The sequence below is a fragment of the Notolepis coatsorum genome (genome assembly GCF_963971535.1).
Source record: "Notolepis coatsorum genome assembly, contig: SUPER_11_unloc_1, whole genome shotgun sequence".
NCBI lineage: Eukaryota > Metazoa > Chordata > Actinopteri > Aulopiformes > Paralepididae > Notolepis > Notolepis coatsorum.
In genome coordinates, this window is record NW_028174870.1 from 126,201 (window position 1) to 144,800 (window position 18,600).

Genomic DNA, 18,600 nt, shown 5'->3' on the forward strand with positions numbered 1-18,600 from the left:
CAAGGCTGTGATACTGCCTATAAACATGTAATAATAATGCAATGACTATAAATCAATCAAAAACCAATTCAGATGACATTTAGTCTGAACCCCCATGAGTCTGACACTGCACTGCTGCTTTCTCTCTTTTATCGCACTGAATCGCTTCTCTCTCTCCCTCTCTTCCACTCTCTCTCTCCCCAACTCTCTCTCTCTCCCACTCTCTCTCCCTCTCTCTCTTCCACTCTCCCTCTCTCTCTCTCTCTCCCCCACTCTCTCTCGCTCTCTCTCTCCCCCACTCTCTTTCTCCCTCCCTTTCTCTCTCTCTCTCCCTGCCTCTTTCTCTCCCTCTCCCTCTCTCTCTCTGCCTCCCTCTCTCTTTCCCTCCCTCTTTCTCTCTGATCAGTAATGATTCCACCTCCCCCTTCTTACCCTCCCCCCCTGGCCCCTCCCCCCTCGTCCTCTCCTCCTCCTCGCCTCTGCCTGCCTGCTCGCCTGCAACACCTGGGTAAGACACACACGCATGCAGACACGTGCAGACACGTGCACACACACACACACACACACACACACACACACACACACACACACACGCACACGCACACTGACTGATGTCGTAAAGGTTCTAGTCCAGGCAGGAGTCAAATAGTCTGTCAAAATAATCTGTCAGCCAATCACAATGCAATCTACTAATCCTGTTGTGTTCCTGTTAGATCTGGAGATCCCAGCCCCGCCCCCTCCTCCACCAATGGGCGGTGACGGGGGATGTGATGACATCATGCCACACCTCCCTCCACCAGCGGACGACGTCACCGACAGCTATCTGGAGAAAGGTGCTACAGTACTATTATTAATACTAATATAATACAGTACTATTATTAATACTAATATAATACAGTACTATTATTAGGGATGTCCGATATTATCGGCCGACCGATATTATCGGTCGAAATCGGCAGTAAAATGTGATATCGGAAAATATCGGTATCGGTTTTAAAAAAAAGAAAAACAATAACAATATTTGTTATATATATATCCAGTGAAATTATTAGTTACCTGAAATTATTCAGTTTTTTGGGGGGGGGGGGGGAACCCTGCATATATCGGTATCGGTTGATATCGGTGTCGGAAATTAAGAGTTGGACAATATCGGAATATCGCTATCGGTAAAAAAGCCAATATCGAGCATCCCTAACTATTATTAATACTACTGTTACTACTACAGTACTATTATTAACACTTTGATTGCCTAAGGCTAAATTCATGATATACCATAGGTTGCCGGCTCTATTTGTCTATGGAGAAATTCCCCTTCTTTGCAGGGCTATAACTTTTTAAATTCTATTGCTAAATTGCCATTATTATGGCCCATTCAATGTCCTATATGTATTGTTCAGGGTGAAGCAACGTTAAACTTTTTCATTCACATATTCATACTAAAGTATGGTCTAATGTATAAGTATGTTTTCATCTCTTTCTGCAGCTTTCTCCAGAACGTGATCTATAGCCCCAAAATGCATTATATTGATGATGAAATACAGTTTGATGGCAATCGGCGCGATATAAAAAATTCCAACTAGACATGGTTCTAGAAGTTACTACACGTCATCTGATGTTGACCGGATGGGTAAGGGGGCGTTTATAATTCCGTGGGCAACATTATACCATTCATCTGTGGGTCATATGTTCATCGGATCAGTTAGTATAGGAGACATTGAAAAATAACGCTGAATCTTACCGTATCTTCCTCGCGCCGTTGGGCGATGAGCGTGGAACAGACATTTTCCTATTATGGGCTGTAGAAATATCGGGTCCATTTCCAGCTTGTATAATAGTATATACGTCCAAATCATGTTGTCTATCGAGTTATTGGCAACGGATCGCTATGTATTGTGACAAGCTCGAGTGCCGGGACATATACCGAGTGCCCGGAAGTAATATGGGTGAATAGCACATCGTCCAAGTAACATCCTGTAAGGCGATTGCGCCGATCGGCCACCAGATGGCGCTCTTGAACCGCTAGAGGATTGAGAGGAGCTCTGCACTGTGTGTAAAGGCTGCGGATGGAAAATATGATTCCGATCACAGATTTTTGAAATATTGATATCAAAGACGAGTTACGGCGTCTTCGGCAACTTGAGCATGGCGGGGAAGGACGCCTAAAAACGTCTTCTGGCAGTTAAAGTGTTAATACTAATATAATACAGTACTATTATTAATGCTAATATAATACAGTACTATTATTAATACTAATATACTACTGTTACTACTACAGTACTATTATTAATACTAATATAATACAGTACTATTATTAATACTAATATTACTACTACAGTACTATTATTAATACTAATATAATACAGTACTATTATTAATACTAATATAATACAGTACTATTATTAATACTATAATATAATACAGTACTATTATTAATACTAATATAATACAGTACTATTATTAATACTAATATAATACAGTACTATTATTAATACGAATATAATACAGTACTAGTATTAATACTAGGATACTACTGTTACTACTACCGTAATATTATTAATACTACTATACTACAGTACTATTATTAATACCAATATAATACAGTAATATTATTAATACTAATATAATACAGTACTATTATTAATACTACTATACTAATGTTACTACTACAGTACCATTATTAATACTAATATAATACAGTACTATTATTAATACTAATATAATACAGTACTATTATTAATACTAATATACTACTGTTACTACTACAGTACTATTATTAATACTAATATAATACAGTACTATTATTAATACTAATAGTACTACTACAGTAATATTATTAATACTAATATAATACAGTACTATTATTAATACTAATATAATACAGTACTATTATTAATACTAATATAATACAGTACTATTATTAATACTATATACTACTGTTACTACTACAGTACTATTATTAATACTACTATACTACAGTACTATTATTAATACTAATATACTACTGTTACTACTACAGTACTATTATTAATACTAATATAATACAGTACTATTATTAATACTACTATACTATTGTTACTACTACCATCATATTATTAATACTAAAATACTACAGTACTATTATTAATACTACTATACTACTGTTACTACTACAGTACTATTATTAATACTAATATAATACAGTAGTATTATTAATACTACTATACTACTGTTACTACTACAGTACTATTATTAATACTACTATACTACTGTTACTACGACAGTACTATTATTAACACTACTACACTACTGTTACTACTACAGTACTATTATTACTACTACTATACTACTGTTACTACTACAGTACTATTATTAATACTAATATAATACAGTACTATTATTAATACTACTATACTACTGTTACTACGACAGTACTATTATTAATACTACTACACTACTGTTACTACTACAGTACTGTTATTAATATTACTATAATACTGTTACTACTACACTACTGTTATTAATACTACTATACTACTGTTACTACTACAGTACTGTTATTAATACTACTATAATACTGTTACTACTACACTACTGTTATTAATACTACTATAATACTGTTACTACTACAGTACTGTTATTAATACTACTATAATACTGTTACTAATACAGTACTATTAGTAATACTACTATACTACTGTTACTACTACAGTACTATTATTAATACTACTATACTACTGTTACTACTACAGTACTGTTATTAATACTACTATACTACTGTTACTACTACAGTACTATTATTAATACTACTATAATACAGTACTATTATCAATACTACTATACTACTGTTACTACTACAGTACTATTATTAATACTAATATACTACAGTTACTACTACAGTACTGTTGTTAATATACTACTGTTACTACTACAGTACTATTATTAATACTACTATACTACTGTTACTACTAGAGTACTATTATTAATACTACTATACTACTGTTACTACTACATTACTATTATTAATACTAATATACTGTTACTACTACAGTACTGTTATTAATACTACTATACTACTGTTACTACTACCGTACTGTTATTAATACTACTATACTGCTGTTACTACTACAGTAATATTATTAATACTAATATACTACAGTACTATTATTAATACTAATATACTACAGTACTATTATTAATACGAATATACTACTGTTACTACTACAGTACTATTAATACTACTATACTACTGTTACTACTACAGTACTATTATTAATACTACTATACTACTGTTACTACACTACTGTTATTAATACTACTATACTACTGTTACTACAACAGTACTATTATGCATACTAATAAACTACTGTTACTACTACAGTACTATTATTAATACTACTATACTACTGTTACTACTACAGTACTGTTATTAATACTACTATACTACTGTTACTACTACAGTACTATTATTAATACTACTATACTACTGTTACTACTACAGTACTGTTATTAATACTACTATAATACAGTACTATTATTAATACTAATAAACTACTGTTACTACTACAGTACTATTATTACTACTACTATACTACTGTTACTACTACAGTACTGTTATTAATACTACTATACTACTGTTACTACTACAGTACTATTATGAATACTAATAAACTACTGTTACTACTACAGTACTATTATTAATACTACTATACTACTGTTACTACTACAGTACTGTTATTAATACTACGATACTACTGTTACTACTACACTACTGTTATTAATACTACTATACTACTGTTACTACTAGAGTACTATTATGAATACGAATAAACTACTGTTACTACCACAGTACTATTATTACTACTACTATACTACGGTTACTACTACAGTAATGTTATTAATACTACTATACTAGTGTTACTACTACAGTACTGTTATTAATATTACTATACTACTGTTACTACTACACTACTGTTATTAATACTACTATAATACTGTTACTACTACAGTACTATTATTAATACTACTATACTACTGTTACTACTACAGTACTATTATTAATACTACTATAATACAGTACTATTATTAATACTTATATACTACTGTTACTACTACAGTACTATTAATAATACTAATATACTACTGTTACTACTACAGTACTATTATTAATACTACTATACTACTGTTACTACTACATTACTATTATTAATACTACTATACTACTGTTACTACTACATTACTATTATTAATACTGCTATACTACTGTTACTACTACAGTACTGTTATTAATACTACTATACTACTGTTACTACTACAGTACTATTATTAATACTAATATAATACAGTACTATTATTAATACTAATATACTACTGTTACTACTACAGTACTATTATTAATACTACTATACTACTGTTACTACTACAGTACTATTATTAATACTACTATACTACTGTTACTACTACAGTACTAGTATTAATACTAATGTACTACAGTACTGTTGTTAATATACTACTGTTACTACTACAGTACTATTATTAATACTATTATACTGTTACTACTACAGTACTATTATTAATACTAATATACTACAGTACTATTATTAATACTAATATACTACTGTTACTACTACAGTACTATTATTAATACTACTATACTGATGTTACTACTACAGTACTATTATTAATACTACTATACTGCTGTTACTACTACAGTACTATTATTAATACTAATATACTACTGTTACTACTAAAGTACTATTATTAATACTACTATACTACAGTACTATTATTAATACTACTATACTACTGTTACTATTACAGTACTGTTATTAATACTACTGTACTACTGTTCCTACTCCAGTACTGTTATGACTACTACTATACTACAGTACTATTATTAATACTACTATACTACTGTTACTACTACAGTACTATTATTAATACGACTATACTACTGTTACTACTACAGTACTATTATTAATACTAATATACTACTGTTACTACTACAGTACTATTATTAATACGACTATACTACTGTTACTACTACAGTACTATTATTAATACTAATATACTACGGTTACTACTACAGTACTATTATTAATGCTACTATACTACTGTTACTACTACAGTACTATTATTAATACGACTATACTACTGTTACTACTACAGTACTGTTATTAATACTAATATACTGTTACTACTACAGTACTGTTATTAATACTATTATACTACTGTTACTACTACAGTACTGTTATTAATACTACTATACTACTGTTACTACTACATTACTATTATTAATACTAATATACTACAGTACTATTATTAATACTACTATATTACTGTTACTACTACAGTACTGTTGTTAATATACTACTGTTACTACTACAGTACTATTATTGATACTACTATACTACTGTTACTACTACAGTACTATTATTAATACTACTATACTACTGTTACTACTACAGTACTGTTGTTAATATACTACTGTTACTACTACAGTACTATTATTAATACTACTATACTACTGTTACTACTACAGTACTGTTATTAATACTACTATACTACTGTTACTAATACAGTACTATTATTAATACTAATATACTGTTACTACTCCAGTACTGTTATTAATACTACTATACTACTGTTACTACTACATCACTATTATTAATACTGCTATACTACTGTTACTACTACAGTACTATTATTAATACTACTATACTACTGTTACTACTACAGTACTATTATTAATACTAATATAATACAGTACTATTATTAATACTAATATACTACTGTTACTACTACAGTACTATTATTAATACTACTATACTACTGTTACTACTACAGTACTATTATTAATACTACTATACTACTGTTACTACTACAGTACTAGTATTAATACTAATATACTACAGTACTATTATTAATACTACTATACTACTGTTACTACTACAGTACTGTTGTTAATATACTACTGTTACTACTACAGTACTATTATTAATACTATTATACTGTTACTACTACAGTACTGTTATTAATACTACTATACTACTGTTATAACTACAGTACTATTATTAATACTAATATACTACAGTACTATTATTAATACTAATATACTACAGTACTATTATTAATACTACTATACTGATGTTACTACTACAGTACTATTATGAATACTACTATACTGCTGTTACTACTACAGTACTATTATTAATACTAATATACTACTGTTACTACAAAAGTACTATTATTAATACTACTATACTACTGTTACTACTACAGTACTATTATTAATACTACTATACTACAGTACTATTATTAATGCTACTATACTACTGTTACTACTACAGTACTATTATTAATACGACTATACTACTGTTACTACTACAGTACTGTTATTAATACTAATATACTGTTACTACTACAGTACTGTTATTAATACTATTATACTACTGTTACTACTACAGTACTGTTATTAATACTACTATACTACTGTTACTACTACATTACTATTATTAATACTAATATACTACAGTACTATTATTAATACTACTATATTACTGTTACTACTACAGTACTGTTGTTAATATACTAGTGTTACTACTACAGTACTATTATTAATACTACTATACTACTGTTACTACTACAGTACTATTATTAATACTACTATACTACTGTTACTACTACAGTACTGTTGTTAATATACTACTGTTACTACTACAGTACTATTATTAATACTACTATACTACTGTTACTACTACAGTACTGTTATTAATACTACTATACTACTGTTACTACTACAGTTGTAACTGAGGGGTACAATTCCCTGACTGTATTACTAGATATGATACTTACTACCACTACCTTTGTACTTAATATTCGGCCACCCAGTACTCGGCATAAATATATTATGATGAACACTGTCACGTAGATGAAACGGATCCAACACAAATGTACGAATTAGAAATAGGTCTTTATTTCTACACAGCGATGGTGTGTAGAGCAAGCACTTAATCAAATCAATCACATTTATGAATGGGAATTAGTATGCACTTTTATGGCAAGAGTATTCGTCGGTATATCAATAGAGAATGTCCAATCTCTGAAGGCGCAGGTGGTACATATACGACCTGGAATAGTTAAGGAATAACAGCAATGATACTTTAATGATTATAGACTGGATACACTAGGGGGGGTTAATCCGGTCGCTTGTAAGCCGACAGGAGTAGGAAGGGGGGGGGGGTAGAGTCCGGCTGCCTCATCCGGCCAAGGGTATCCCAGGTGAACCCACTGTAGTGCCGTTCAATGCGCCGGCGATCCTTGGACCACAGATGAAAGCAGGTGGACTCTTTGTGGGCCGGCGTCCTCCGGTCCACGGAGGAGAGACGTGAAGCGACCTCGTCTTGCAGAGCGTCTCCTCACCTTGCGTCCTCTCCAGGGGGGGGGGTTCCAACACACAGCAGTGTCGGGGGTCTTTATCCATGGAATAATCAACGTATACAAAGCATAATCCGTGCCTGGGAAGGCGGGCTGTCGTCGGTAGAATAATCCGGTATACAGGTCCACTCGCTCGTCGGCTCTGGGGCTCCTCGGGTGCAATCTCACATGGGGTCGATCATCCTGGATAAGCAGCCAGTTCTCTGCCCGAAACGGTGGGGTACTGACTACGGTAGTATTCTCACCGCACGAAGCACTATATATTAACAGACTATTATTAGCTTAATAGACTACGTCCAACTCGACGATATAGTGCCAAATATGACTATTCAAATATTAATATACACGATGTCTCAATACCGATGGTAGGCCGAACTTGGCCTTACTCCCACACGTGGCGTCGCGGGGAGGCTTTACGTCTGTCACTCTATTGGAGGGTAAGAAACTGGACTGAAAAGGAAGTCCTACTTTAGTAGCGCAGTATATATACGCACTATGAACAAATAGTCCCATTAGTGGTGCGGTAGCCAGATTCCTACGCGGAACTAGGACTTGTTCGTACATGTTGAGCGGTACGTTTGAACTGGGTCTGGGGGGTATGGCAGCCTGGCACCAAGGTCTCGACCAATAGTAGAATGGAGACTATTATGGGATGTTCAGTAGGCTAGAATGGATATTCAATGCATATTGTACAAGGAATATACAAGGGATATCAGGGAATATTAGAGAATATACAAATACAATTAAATATATATATATAAATATATATATATATTCGGTTTAATCTGGCCCTTCACAACAGCCACCCCCTGATTGGTCCCAGACCTAATCAGTTAAGCAGAGACAGATTAATCGCGTTGTCTATTTACACATAAGGGTTTGCTGTAGGGGTCAGTCAACTTCACAAAGTCATAGGGTTATAGGGTCATGGTCATCATCGATTGTGTCTGGGAGTCGGGGCAGTTCTATGAGCCTCGCCACGGGACGGGTGTAAGTGCGACCCTGGACAAGCACTTCAGCTGCTCGGACCTTGCCGTCGGCACCGGTGATCACTTTGCTTACGCGGCCGGCCGGCCACATAGCTCTGGGCAGTGATTGATCAATAATCATGACGACTGTTCCTTCTGTCAAATTGTCTCTCTCCTTTACCCACTTCTGGCGGGTCTGTAGAGACGGTAGGTAGTGCAGTAGGAAACTGCTCCAAAACTTGTCGGCTAATACTTGGCTGTACCTCCACATTCGTCGGCCGTTCGCTTCTTCAGGCCGGTACATTGTCTGGGGTAATGCAGGATCTAGCCGCCCCATCAGGAGTGTGTTGGGGGTAACTGGGTAGATAACAGTGCTCAATCCACAGAACACAGGCTTCTTATTCTCAGCCTCCTCCTGACTGGCTTTCCTCGGGATAGGCGTGAGCCACTCTCCTTCCGGGAGCTTTAGGAATGCTGGGCCGTCACTGTAGACATTGCGACGGGTGAGGTCATCTAGGGGCATTCCCCGGGTGATGACGTCAGCTGGGTTCTGTTTTGTATCAACGTAGCGCCACTCTGTTTCTCCGGTTAACTCTTCGGTTAAGTCTTGAATCTCGGTGACTCTGACTCCCACGAAAACTTTGTACTTGCATGAGTCCGATTTGATCCAGGCGAGTACTGTCGTGGAATCTGACCACAGGATTGTTCTAGACACCGGTATGGTGAGCTCACGTTGGATGAGCGTGGCTAGGTGCGCTCCGGCTAGGGCTGCGCAGAGCTCTAGACGTGGGATAGATTGTTGCTTGCGTGGGGCTATTCTCGAGCGGGCGAGGACAAATGCTGTGTAGATCTCTCCCCCCTTTTCTTGGGCCCGCAAGTAGGCTACTGATCCGTATGCGACCTCTGAGGCGTCACTGAAGACGTGTAAGTCCATTTTACATGTCTCTGGCCTCACCGTGGGTGGGAAGTAGCTTCGGCGCATATTAACGCCTGGGAGTGAGTGGAGCTCCATCTCCCACTCTCTCCAGGTGGATGCAAGATGTGCGGGAATGGGGTCGTCCCAGCCCTGGTCCTTGTCCCACAATGCTCGTACAATCATTTTTGCCCTGGTGGTGTACGGTAGAATACATCCTAGCGGGTCATATTGTCGGGCGAGTGTTGTGTACACACTCCGTCTGGTGGTCGGCGCCGCCGCCGGCCTTCCCTGCTCCGTAGTCAGGGGCTTGTGTCTGTAGTGAAGCGAATCTGTTTTGAATCGCCACACCAATCCCAGGGTCATCTCCTGGGCTTCTCCCGGGATTGTAGCCATCCAGGTCTCGCTGCTGGCTGCCTTGTCCTCGGAGGAGAGGCTGCGCAGTACTTGCGGATCGCTGCTGGCCCACTGCCTGAGATCAAAGCCGCCTTTGATCAATGAGGCGCGGAGTTTAATCAGGAGAGCCTCGGCTTCTTCCTGGGTTGAAAGGCTTTGTAGACAGTTGTCTACGTAGAAGCTGTTCTTTACGCTGTCTCGGACCTCTTCGTCCGCTGCTGGGTCCTCTGCTACATGTTTCTGTAGTGCAAATGTAGCACAGCAGGGGCTGCACGTCGTTCCGAAGGGGAGGACTTCCCATTGGTAGCTGGCTGGGTGCTCATCTCCTGGCTTCTCTCTCCATAGGAACCGTAACAGGGGCTTGTCCTCCTCTACTAATCTCACCTGCAGGAACATTCCTTTAATGTCCCCGCTGATGGCCACCTTTTCCTGGCGGAAGCGGAGTAGAACGCCGAGTAGGGAGGGGCCGAGTGTGGGACCGGGCAGTAACTCTTTATTCAGATTTTGGGATCCAATCTGGTAGCTGCAGTTAAATACTATGCGGTCTTTACCGTTGTGATGGACCTTGTGGTGAGGCACGTACCACGATTCAGTGGTCTGGTCAGCCTCTTTAATGTCCATCTTTGTGACGTGTCCCGCTGTGATGAGCTTCTCAATCTCAGCGCGGTATACACTCTCTTGGGCGGGGTTCTTGGCTAAGCGCCGCTCCGTGTTCAGCAGGTACCGTTCTGTGGCGTCTGTCTTGGCGTGGAAAGTAGGCATTCCTTCTCGCCGCAGGAGTGGCGTGGCGTATCTCAACACGCCGTTGACCGGGACTCTCTTGGTCCCTGTCTCGAGGAGGTGAATGGCGTAAATGTCATCTTTAGAGCGAATGTCTTTCCTTCCGTTCTTAAAGGGCATTTGTTCCAAGGTCCATAGCCGCTCTACGTGTTGCAGGAGTGCGGTTTCTCCCTCTGTGACTCGGGAGTGGAGACATCTAGTGGCTGTACTTCGGTTGAGAGATTTGGCGAGCGGGCCTTGGAGAGTCCATCCTAAACGGGTCTCGACTGCTGCAGGACAGCCTCGGGGTCCGGTATGAACCCGGTCTATCGGGACAATGAGGTCTGCATGGTCGGAGCCTATCAACAGGGTCGGCATAGCATTGTCTATGAGCGGGATCGGTAACTTGCGCAGATATGCATATTTCTCCATCAGCTTGGCGACGGGGTATGTGTACCGCGACAGTCCTATTTCTTGGCTGGTGAAAGCGTCTGTAATCTGGTACCGTCGCTCAGGCTGGCCGCTTGCTGCGATAGAGAATGAGACATTCTCGCCCTTTATCGTCTTCAAATCTCGTCTTATTGTCCGAATTGTCATTTGGGTTTCGCTTCCCCGCAGCCCTAGCTGGGCCGCAGCGGAGGCGAGCAGAAGGGTCTTCTCTGACCCGTCATCGAGGACGGCGTAAGTGTCCAGGACTTTATTCTGGTAGCTTAGTGTCACACGCACTACTTTTAGGAGTACTCGGGCTCCACTGCTGCTGGCGGGATCGATGTACATGACGCTCGCTTTGCTGCTGGATGGTGCGGGTGAAGGGCGCCGTCTGTTACTGTCGTGAAGTATGTCCAGATGGGCTCCATCGCACTTGGTGCACCTTTTCTTTAAGCGGCATTCGGCTGCCATGTGTGAGCGCGCACAGCGAAAACAGCGCTTGTTGGACTTTATCCATTGACTTGCTTCCTCCGCGTTCAGCTTGGGGAAGGAGTCACATTGCGCTAGCCAGTGTTCTTTCTCACAGTAGGGGCACACTATCTTCCACTTCTCCGTTCTGGAGGGGGTACTGTGGCTCCTGCTGCTCGGTACTGACTCCGATTGGTGCATCACAGTCACCGATCTTCTTCCATCATTTAGTCGTCTGGTTCCTTCTCTGGAGCCAGGGGTGCTCCGTCCGAATGTATCTAGCCGTAGGCTGCTGACTTCTCTCGCCAGGAAGTCTGCTAGATCGAGGAGGTTCGGTTCGGGGCCATTCGGGTCTCGGTGGTCTCTCTGCCGCCTAAAACGCTCCTGTCGAGCGGGCGGCAGCTTCTCCAAGATCCTTTCCACATTTGAGTTGGCGTAAAGTTCATGCCTCCCCTTCTCTCTCTGCGCTCCCAACATCCCTACCAGGGACTGCACTCTGATGGACAGGTCGTCCAGTGCTCGATTGTCTATTGCTGGGGGTAAGCGGTCGATGTGTCGGATCTCCTGGATCACGTAATCCCATATGCGCCCATACCTCTGGTCCAATGCTACCAGCGCTGCTGTGTATGGGGTGGTGGAAGTCGCGTAGGCGAGCGCTATATTATGTGCGCGGGGTACCTTTAAGTGCTTCAGTAGGATGGCGTATTTGTGGCGTTCATCCAATACATCCACCAACATGGTCTCCAGACACATGCGGAGTTCTGTATACTGGGCCCGGTTCTCTTGGGTGAAGTCGGGTACCATAGGCGTGCCAATGTATGACGCTGACTGTGGATACATCGGCGAGCGTTGGGGGAGAGGCCTCCTAGGCGAGTCTCCTCCCGCTCCTTGGTATGGGCTGGTACCGGCAGTGTACCATGGCCCGCTTGTCCAGGTGCTGTTCCTCGGTGCGGGTCGTGCGTCGTGCTCACCCGGGTATAGAGTCGGGGGTCTGTAGCGCAGCTCCGCGGGAGTATAGCCTGGGCTGTACCGGACCTCCTGGTCCGGTAGAGTACTGTGCTGTCGTCGGGCGTGGTTCTCCTCCTCTTCGTCTTCAGTTAGGTCATCCAGTGCTTGTAGTCTCTGGTTTAGCCTCTCCACAGGATATGCTGCTCCTTCCCGGTTGCTAGGTCTCGCTTGGACCGGTGGGGGGAGGTGGTCTGTGGGGGGTATAGACCTCGTCTGTTGGTCAAGTTCAGGGTTGTTTACTCGGCTAGGGGATGCCGCCCTGGAGGTGTGTCTAGACGAGTTCCTGGAGCCTCTGGCGGAGGGAGAGGGTGTTGTCCATCTGATCAGCTGTTCTATTAGTTGCGCTTGCTGTCTGTCGCGCTCTGCGTCCCGTAGAGCACCAGCAGCTGCTCGCTGGCTGTCTGCTCGGTCTCGGGCCACATTCTCTTCCCTCTGAATGCGTCTTATTTCTAGACGTATATGCTCTTCTTCGCTCCGCTGCTGGATCTGCAGTCGGTCGCGTTCAGCAGCGGCGTTCAGGCTGATGAGGAAGGCCTGCTGTAGGGTCCTCTCTGCCTCGCTGGGAGAAGGCGGTTGTATAGGGGAGCCTTCCCTCGGGGTACTCCTTGCGGAGCCTTGGAGCTCTATCTCCACGGTGCTCTCCCCGTCTTCTTCCGTGCCGAGTTCTCTCTCGGTAGCGTTGTATTCCTCCCGGGACTCATCGGGGACTACTTCTTCAGTACTGGCGGGGTGTGAAGTCATGTCTGGTTCCCACTGGTCCCCACCGTGAACTTGGTCAGTTACATTAGAACCCGTAGGGGCCTCTATGGTCGGGGTAGTCTGGGCGTTGGGGTTAGACATACTTTTACTTTCTAGTTTTACCGCGTTTACTGTTAGTAGAAGACTAGGTTGTTGACTGACAGCGTAAGCCTCTAAGTACTGAGGGAGCCGTCGTTCGCGCTGCGGGCGTTGGTTAGGAGGATCGTTTCGTGGAGTGTTCATCATAGGCCATTTCAATATTAATAACACTATATTAATATTACACTGATTACCCTCCGGCTCGAAGGACCAATTGTAACTGAGGGGTACAATTCCCTGACTGTATTACTAGATATGATACTTACTACCACTACCTTTGTACTTAATATTCGGCCACCCAGTACTCGGCATAAATATATTATGATGAACACTGTCACGTAGATGAAACGGATCCAACACAAATGTACGAATTAGAAATAGGTCTTTATTTCTACACAGCGATGGTGTGTAGAGCAAGCACTTAATCAAATCAATCACATTTATGAATGGGAATTAGTATGCACTTTTATGGCAAGAGTATTCGTCGGTATATCAATAGAGAATGTCCAATCTCTGAAGGTGCAGGTGGTACATATACGACCTGGAATAGTTAAGGAATAACAGCAATGATACTTTAATGATTATAGACTGGATACACTAGGGGGGGTTAATCCGGTCGCTTGTAAGCCGACAGGAGTAGGAAGGGGGGGGGGGGGTAGAGTCCAGCTGCCTCATCCGGCCAAGGGTATCCCAGGTGAACCCACTGTAGTGCCGTTCAATGCGCCGGCGATCCTTGGACCACAGATGAAAGCAGGTGGACTCTTTGTGGGCCGGCGTCCTCCGGTCCACGGAGGAGAGACGTGAAGCGACCTCGTCTTGCAGAGCGTCTCCTCACCTTGCGTCCTCTCCAGGGGGGGGGGTTCCAACACACAGCAGTGTCGGGGGTCTTTATCCATGGAATAATCAACGTATACAAAGCATAATCCGTGCCTGGGAAGGCGGGCTGTCGTCGGTAGAATAATCCGGTATACAGGTCCACTCGCTCGTCGGCTCTGGGGCTCCTCGGGTGCAATCTCACATGGGGTCGATCATCCTGGATAAGCAGCCAGTTCTCTGCCCGAAACGGTGGGGTACTGACTACGGTAGTATTCTCACCGCACGAAGCACTATATATTAACAGACTATTATTAGCTTAATAGACTACGTCCAACTCGACGATATAGTGCCAAATATGACTATTCAAATATTAATATACACGATGTCTCAATACCGATGGTAGGCCGAACTTGGCCTTACTCCCACACGTGGCGTCGCGGGGAGGCTTTACGTCTGTCACTCTATTGGAGGGTAAGAAACTGGACTGAAAAGGAAGTCCTACTTTAGTAGCGCAGTATATATACGCACTATGAACAAATAGTCCCATTAGTGGTGCGGTAGCCAGATTCCTACGCGGAACTAGGACTTGTTCGTACATGTTGAGCGGTACGTTTGAACTGGGTCTGGGGGGTATGGCAGCCTGGCACCAAGGTCTCGACCAATAGTAGAATGGAGACTATTATGGGATGTTCAGTAGGCTAGAATGGATATTCAATGCATATTGTACAAGGAATATACAAGGGATATCAGGGAATATTAGAGAATATACAAATACAATTAAATATATATATATAAATAAATATATATATTCGGTTTAATCTGGCCCTTCACAACAACAGTACTATTATTAATACTAATATACTGTTACTACTCCAGTACTGTTATTAATACTACTATACTACTGTTACTACTACATCACTATTATTAATACTGCTATACTACTGTTACTACTACAGTACTATTATTAATACTACTATACTACTGTTACTACTACAGTACTATTATTAATACTAATATAATACAGTACTATTATTAATACTAATATACTACTGTTACTACTACAGTACTATTATTAATACTACTATACTACTGTTACTACTACAGTACTATTATTAATACTACTATACTACTGTTACTACTACAGTACTAGTATTAATACTAATATACTACAGTACTATTATTAATACTACTATACTACTGTTACTACTACAGTACTGTTGTTAATATACTACTGTTACTACTACAGTACTATTATTAATACTATTATACTGTTACTACTACAGTACTGTTATTAATACTACTATACTACTGTTACTACTACAGTACTATTATTAATACTAATATACTACAGTACTATTATTAATACTACTATACTGATGTTACTACTACAGTACTATTATGAATACTACTATACTGCTGTTACTACTACAGTACTATTATTAATACTAATATACTACTGTTACTACTAAAGTACTATTATTAATACTACTATACTACTGTTACTACTACAGTACTATTATTAATACTACTATACTACTGTTACTACTACAGTACTGTTATTAATACTACTGTGCTACTGTTACTACTACAGTACTGTTATGACTACTACTATACTACTGTTACTACTACAGTACTATTATTAATACTACTATACTACAGTACTATTATTAATGCTACTATACTACTGTTACTACTACAGTACTATTATTAATACTAATATACTACTGTTACTACTACAGTACTATTATTAATGCTACTATACTACTGTTACTACTACAGTACTATTATTAATACGACTATACTACTGTTACTACTACAGTACTGTTATTAATACTAATATACTGTTACTACTACAGTACTGTTATTAATACTATTATACTACTGTTACTACTACAGTACTGTTATTAATACTACTATACTACTGTTACTACTACATTACTATTATTAATACTAATATACTACAGTACTATTATTAATACTACTATACTACTGTTACTACTACAGTACTGTTGTTAATATACTACTGTTACTACTACAGTACTATTATTAATACTACTATACTACTGTTACTACTACAGTACTATTATTAATACTACTATACTACTGTTACTACTACAGTACTAGTATTAATACTAATATACTGTTACTACTCCAGTACTGTTATTAATACTACTATACTACTGTTACTGCTACCGTACTGTTATTAATACTAATATACTACTGTTACTACTACAGCACTATTATTAATACTACTATACTACTGTTACTACTACAGTACTATTATTAATACTACTATACTACTGTACTATTATTAATAATAATATACTGTTACTACTACAGTACTGTTATTAATACTACTATACTACTGTTACTACTACAGTACTGTTATTAATACTAATATACTACAGTACTATTATTAATACTACTATACTGTTACTACTACATCACTGTTATTAATACTACTATACTACTGTTATTACTACAGTACTAATAACACTGCTATTAGTGATACTACTATACTACTACTACTACTACTACTACTACTACTACTACTACTACTACTACTACTACTACTACTACTACTACTATTACTACTACTACAGTGGTATTAACAATGCTATTATTAATACTACTATAATACTACTACTAGTAGTAATGTTATTCTAAAGTAGTAATGTTACTCTATAGTAGTAAGGTTACTCTATAGTAGTAATGCTACTCTATAGTAGTAATGTTACTCTAAAGTAGTAATCATACTCAAGTAGTAATGCTACTCTAAAGTAATAATGCTACTCCAAAGTAGTAATGCTACTCTAAAGTGGTAATGTTACTCTAAAGTAGTAATGCTACGCCAAAGTAATTTTCTGTCACATTAATATTACTCTGTTTTAGTACTAATCCTGTGTGGTAGTGTCTCTTCTGACTGACTCCTTTCTGTCCTAGTGGTGGCACTATACAGCTACGAGGCAGCCAAGCCAGGCGACATCTCTCTTACAGAGGGAGATGTCATCTACGTGACACATCGCCATGATGACGGCTGGTGTGAGGGCGTTGTCAACGGCAACCATGGCTTCTTCCCTGGGAACTATGTCGAGTCATGCGACTAGGCAGTCTGTGTGGCTGCCGAAACCCTTTTGCTTGCAGAATTACGTCCTATAAATTTTTGTGGCCTCCTAACGATTGCTAAGCCAGTTTTGCTCCAAGCCCCGCCCCATAGCGCGATGAACTGCCGTGGCCTCCAATATCACGCTGTGATTGGCTGAGACGCTCTTCACGTTGTCTTCCCTCTCTCTACAGTTCGTCAGCATAAAGCTGTTAGCTATAAGCTAATGTTATGCTAGCCAGCCTTATTGTCGCTAGTCTTCTACGGTTGGAAATCACTGCATAATAATGAGACAGAATGTTTGTTAAAATAACTAACTAACCACTTAATCGGCTCAACAGATTTACGTTAGGGGCGCTAGCATAACGTTAGCTCCATCATCAGTGCTAGTGACAGGGTCCACTGACTGACAGCCTCCTGTAAAACAGCAAGGAGTATGAAGCTTTTATACATTCCTTGTAAAAAAAAGGAACACATACAAAAATGATGAATGAAAGTCCCTATTATTAGCC

General features: G+C 39.5%; 1 protein-coding gene across 1 annotated transcript; it reads left to right on the forward strand.

Annotated features, from left to right (window-relative positions):
• Positions 1-387: 387 nt before the first annotated feature.
• Positions 388-18,092, forward strand: LOC311237577 (uncharacterized protein; the record flags this gene model as incomplete). The annotated part of the gene is made up of 3 exons (XM_084338420.1): positions 388-487; positions 693-812; positions 17,929-18,092. The coding sequence occupies 3 exons, from the start codon at positions 388-390 to the stop codon at positions 18,090-18,092; spliced, it is 384 nt and encodes a 127-aa protein (XP_084194546.1).
• Positions 18,093-18,600: the final 508 nt, after the last annotated feature.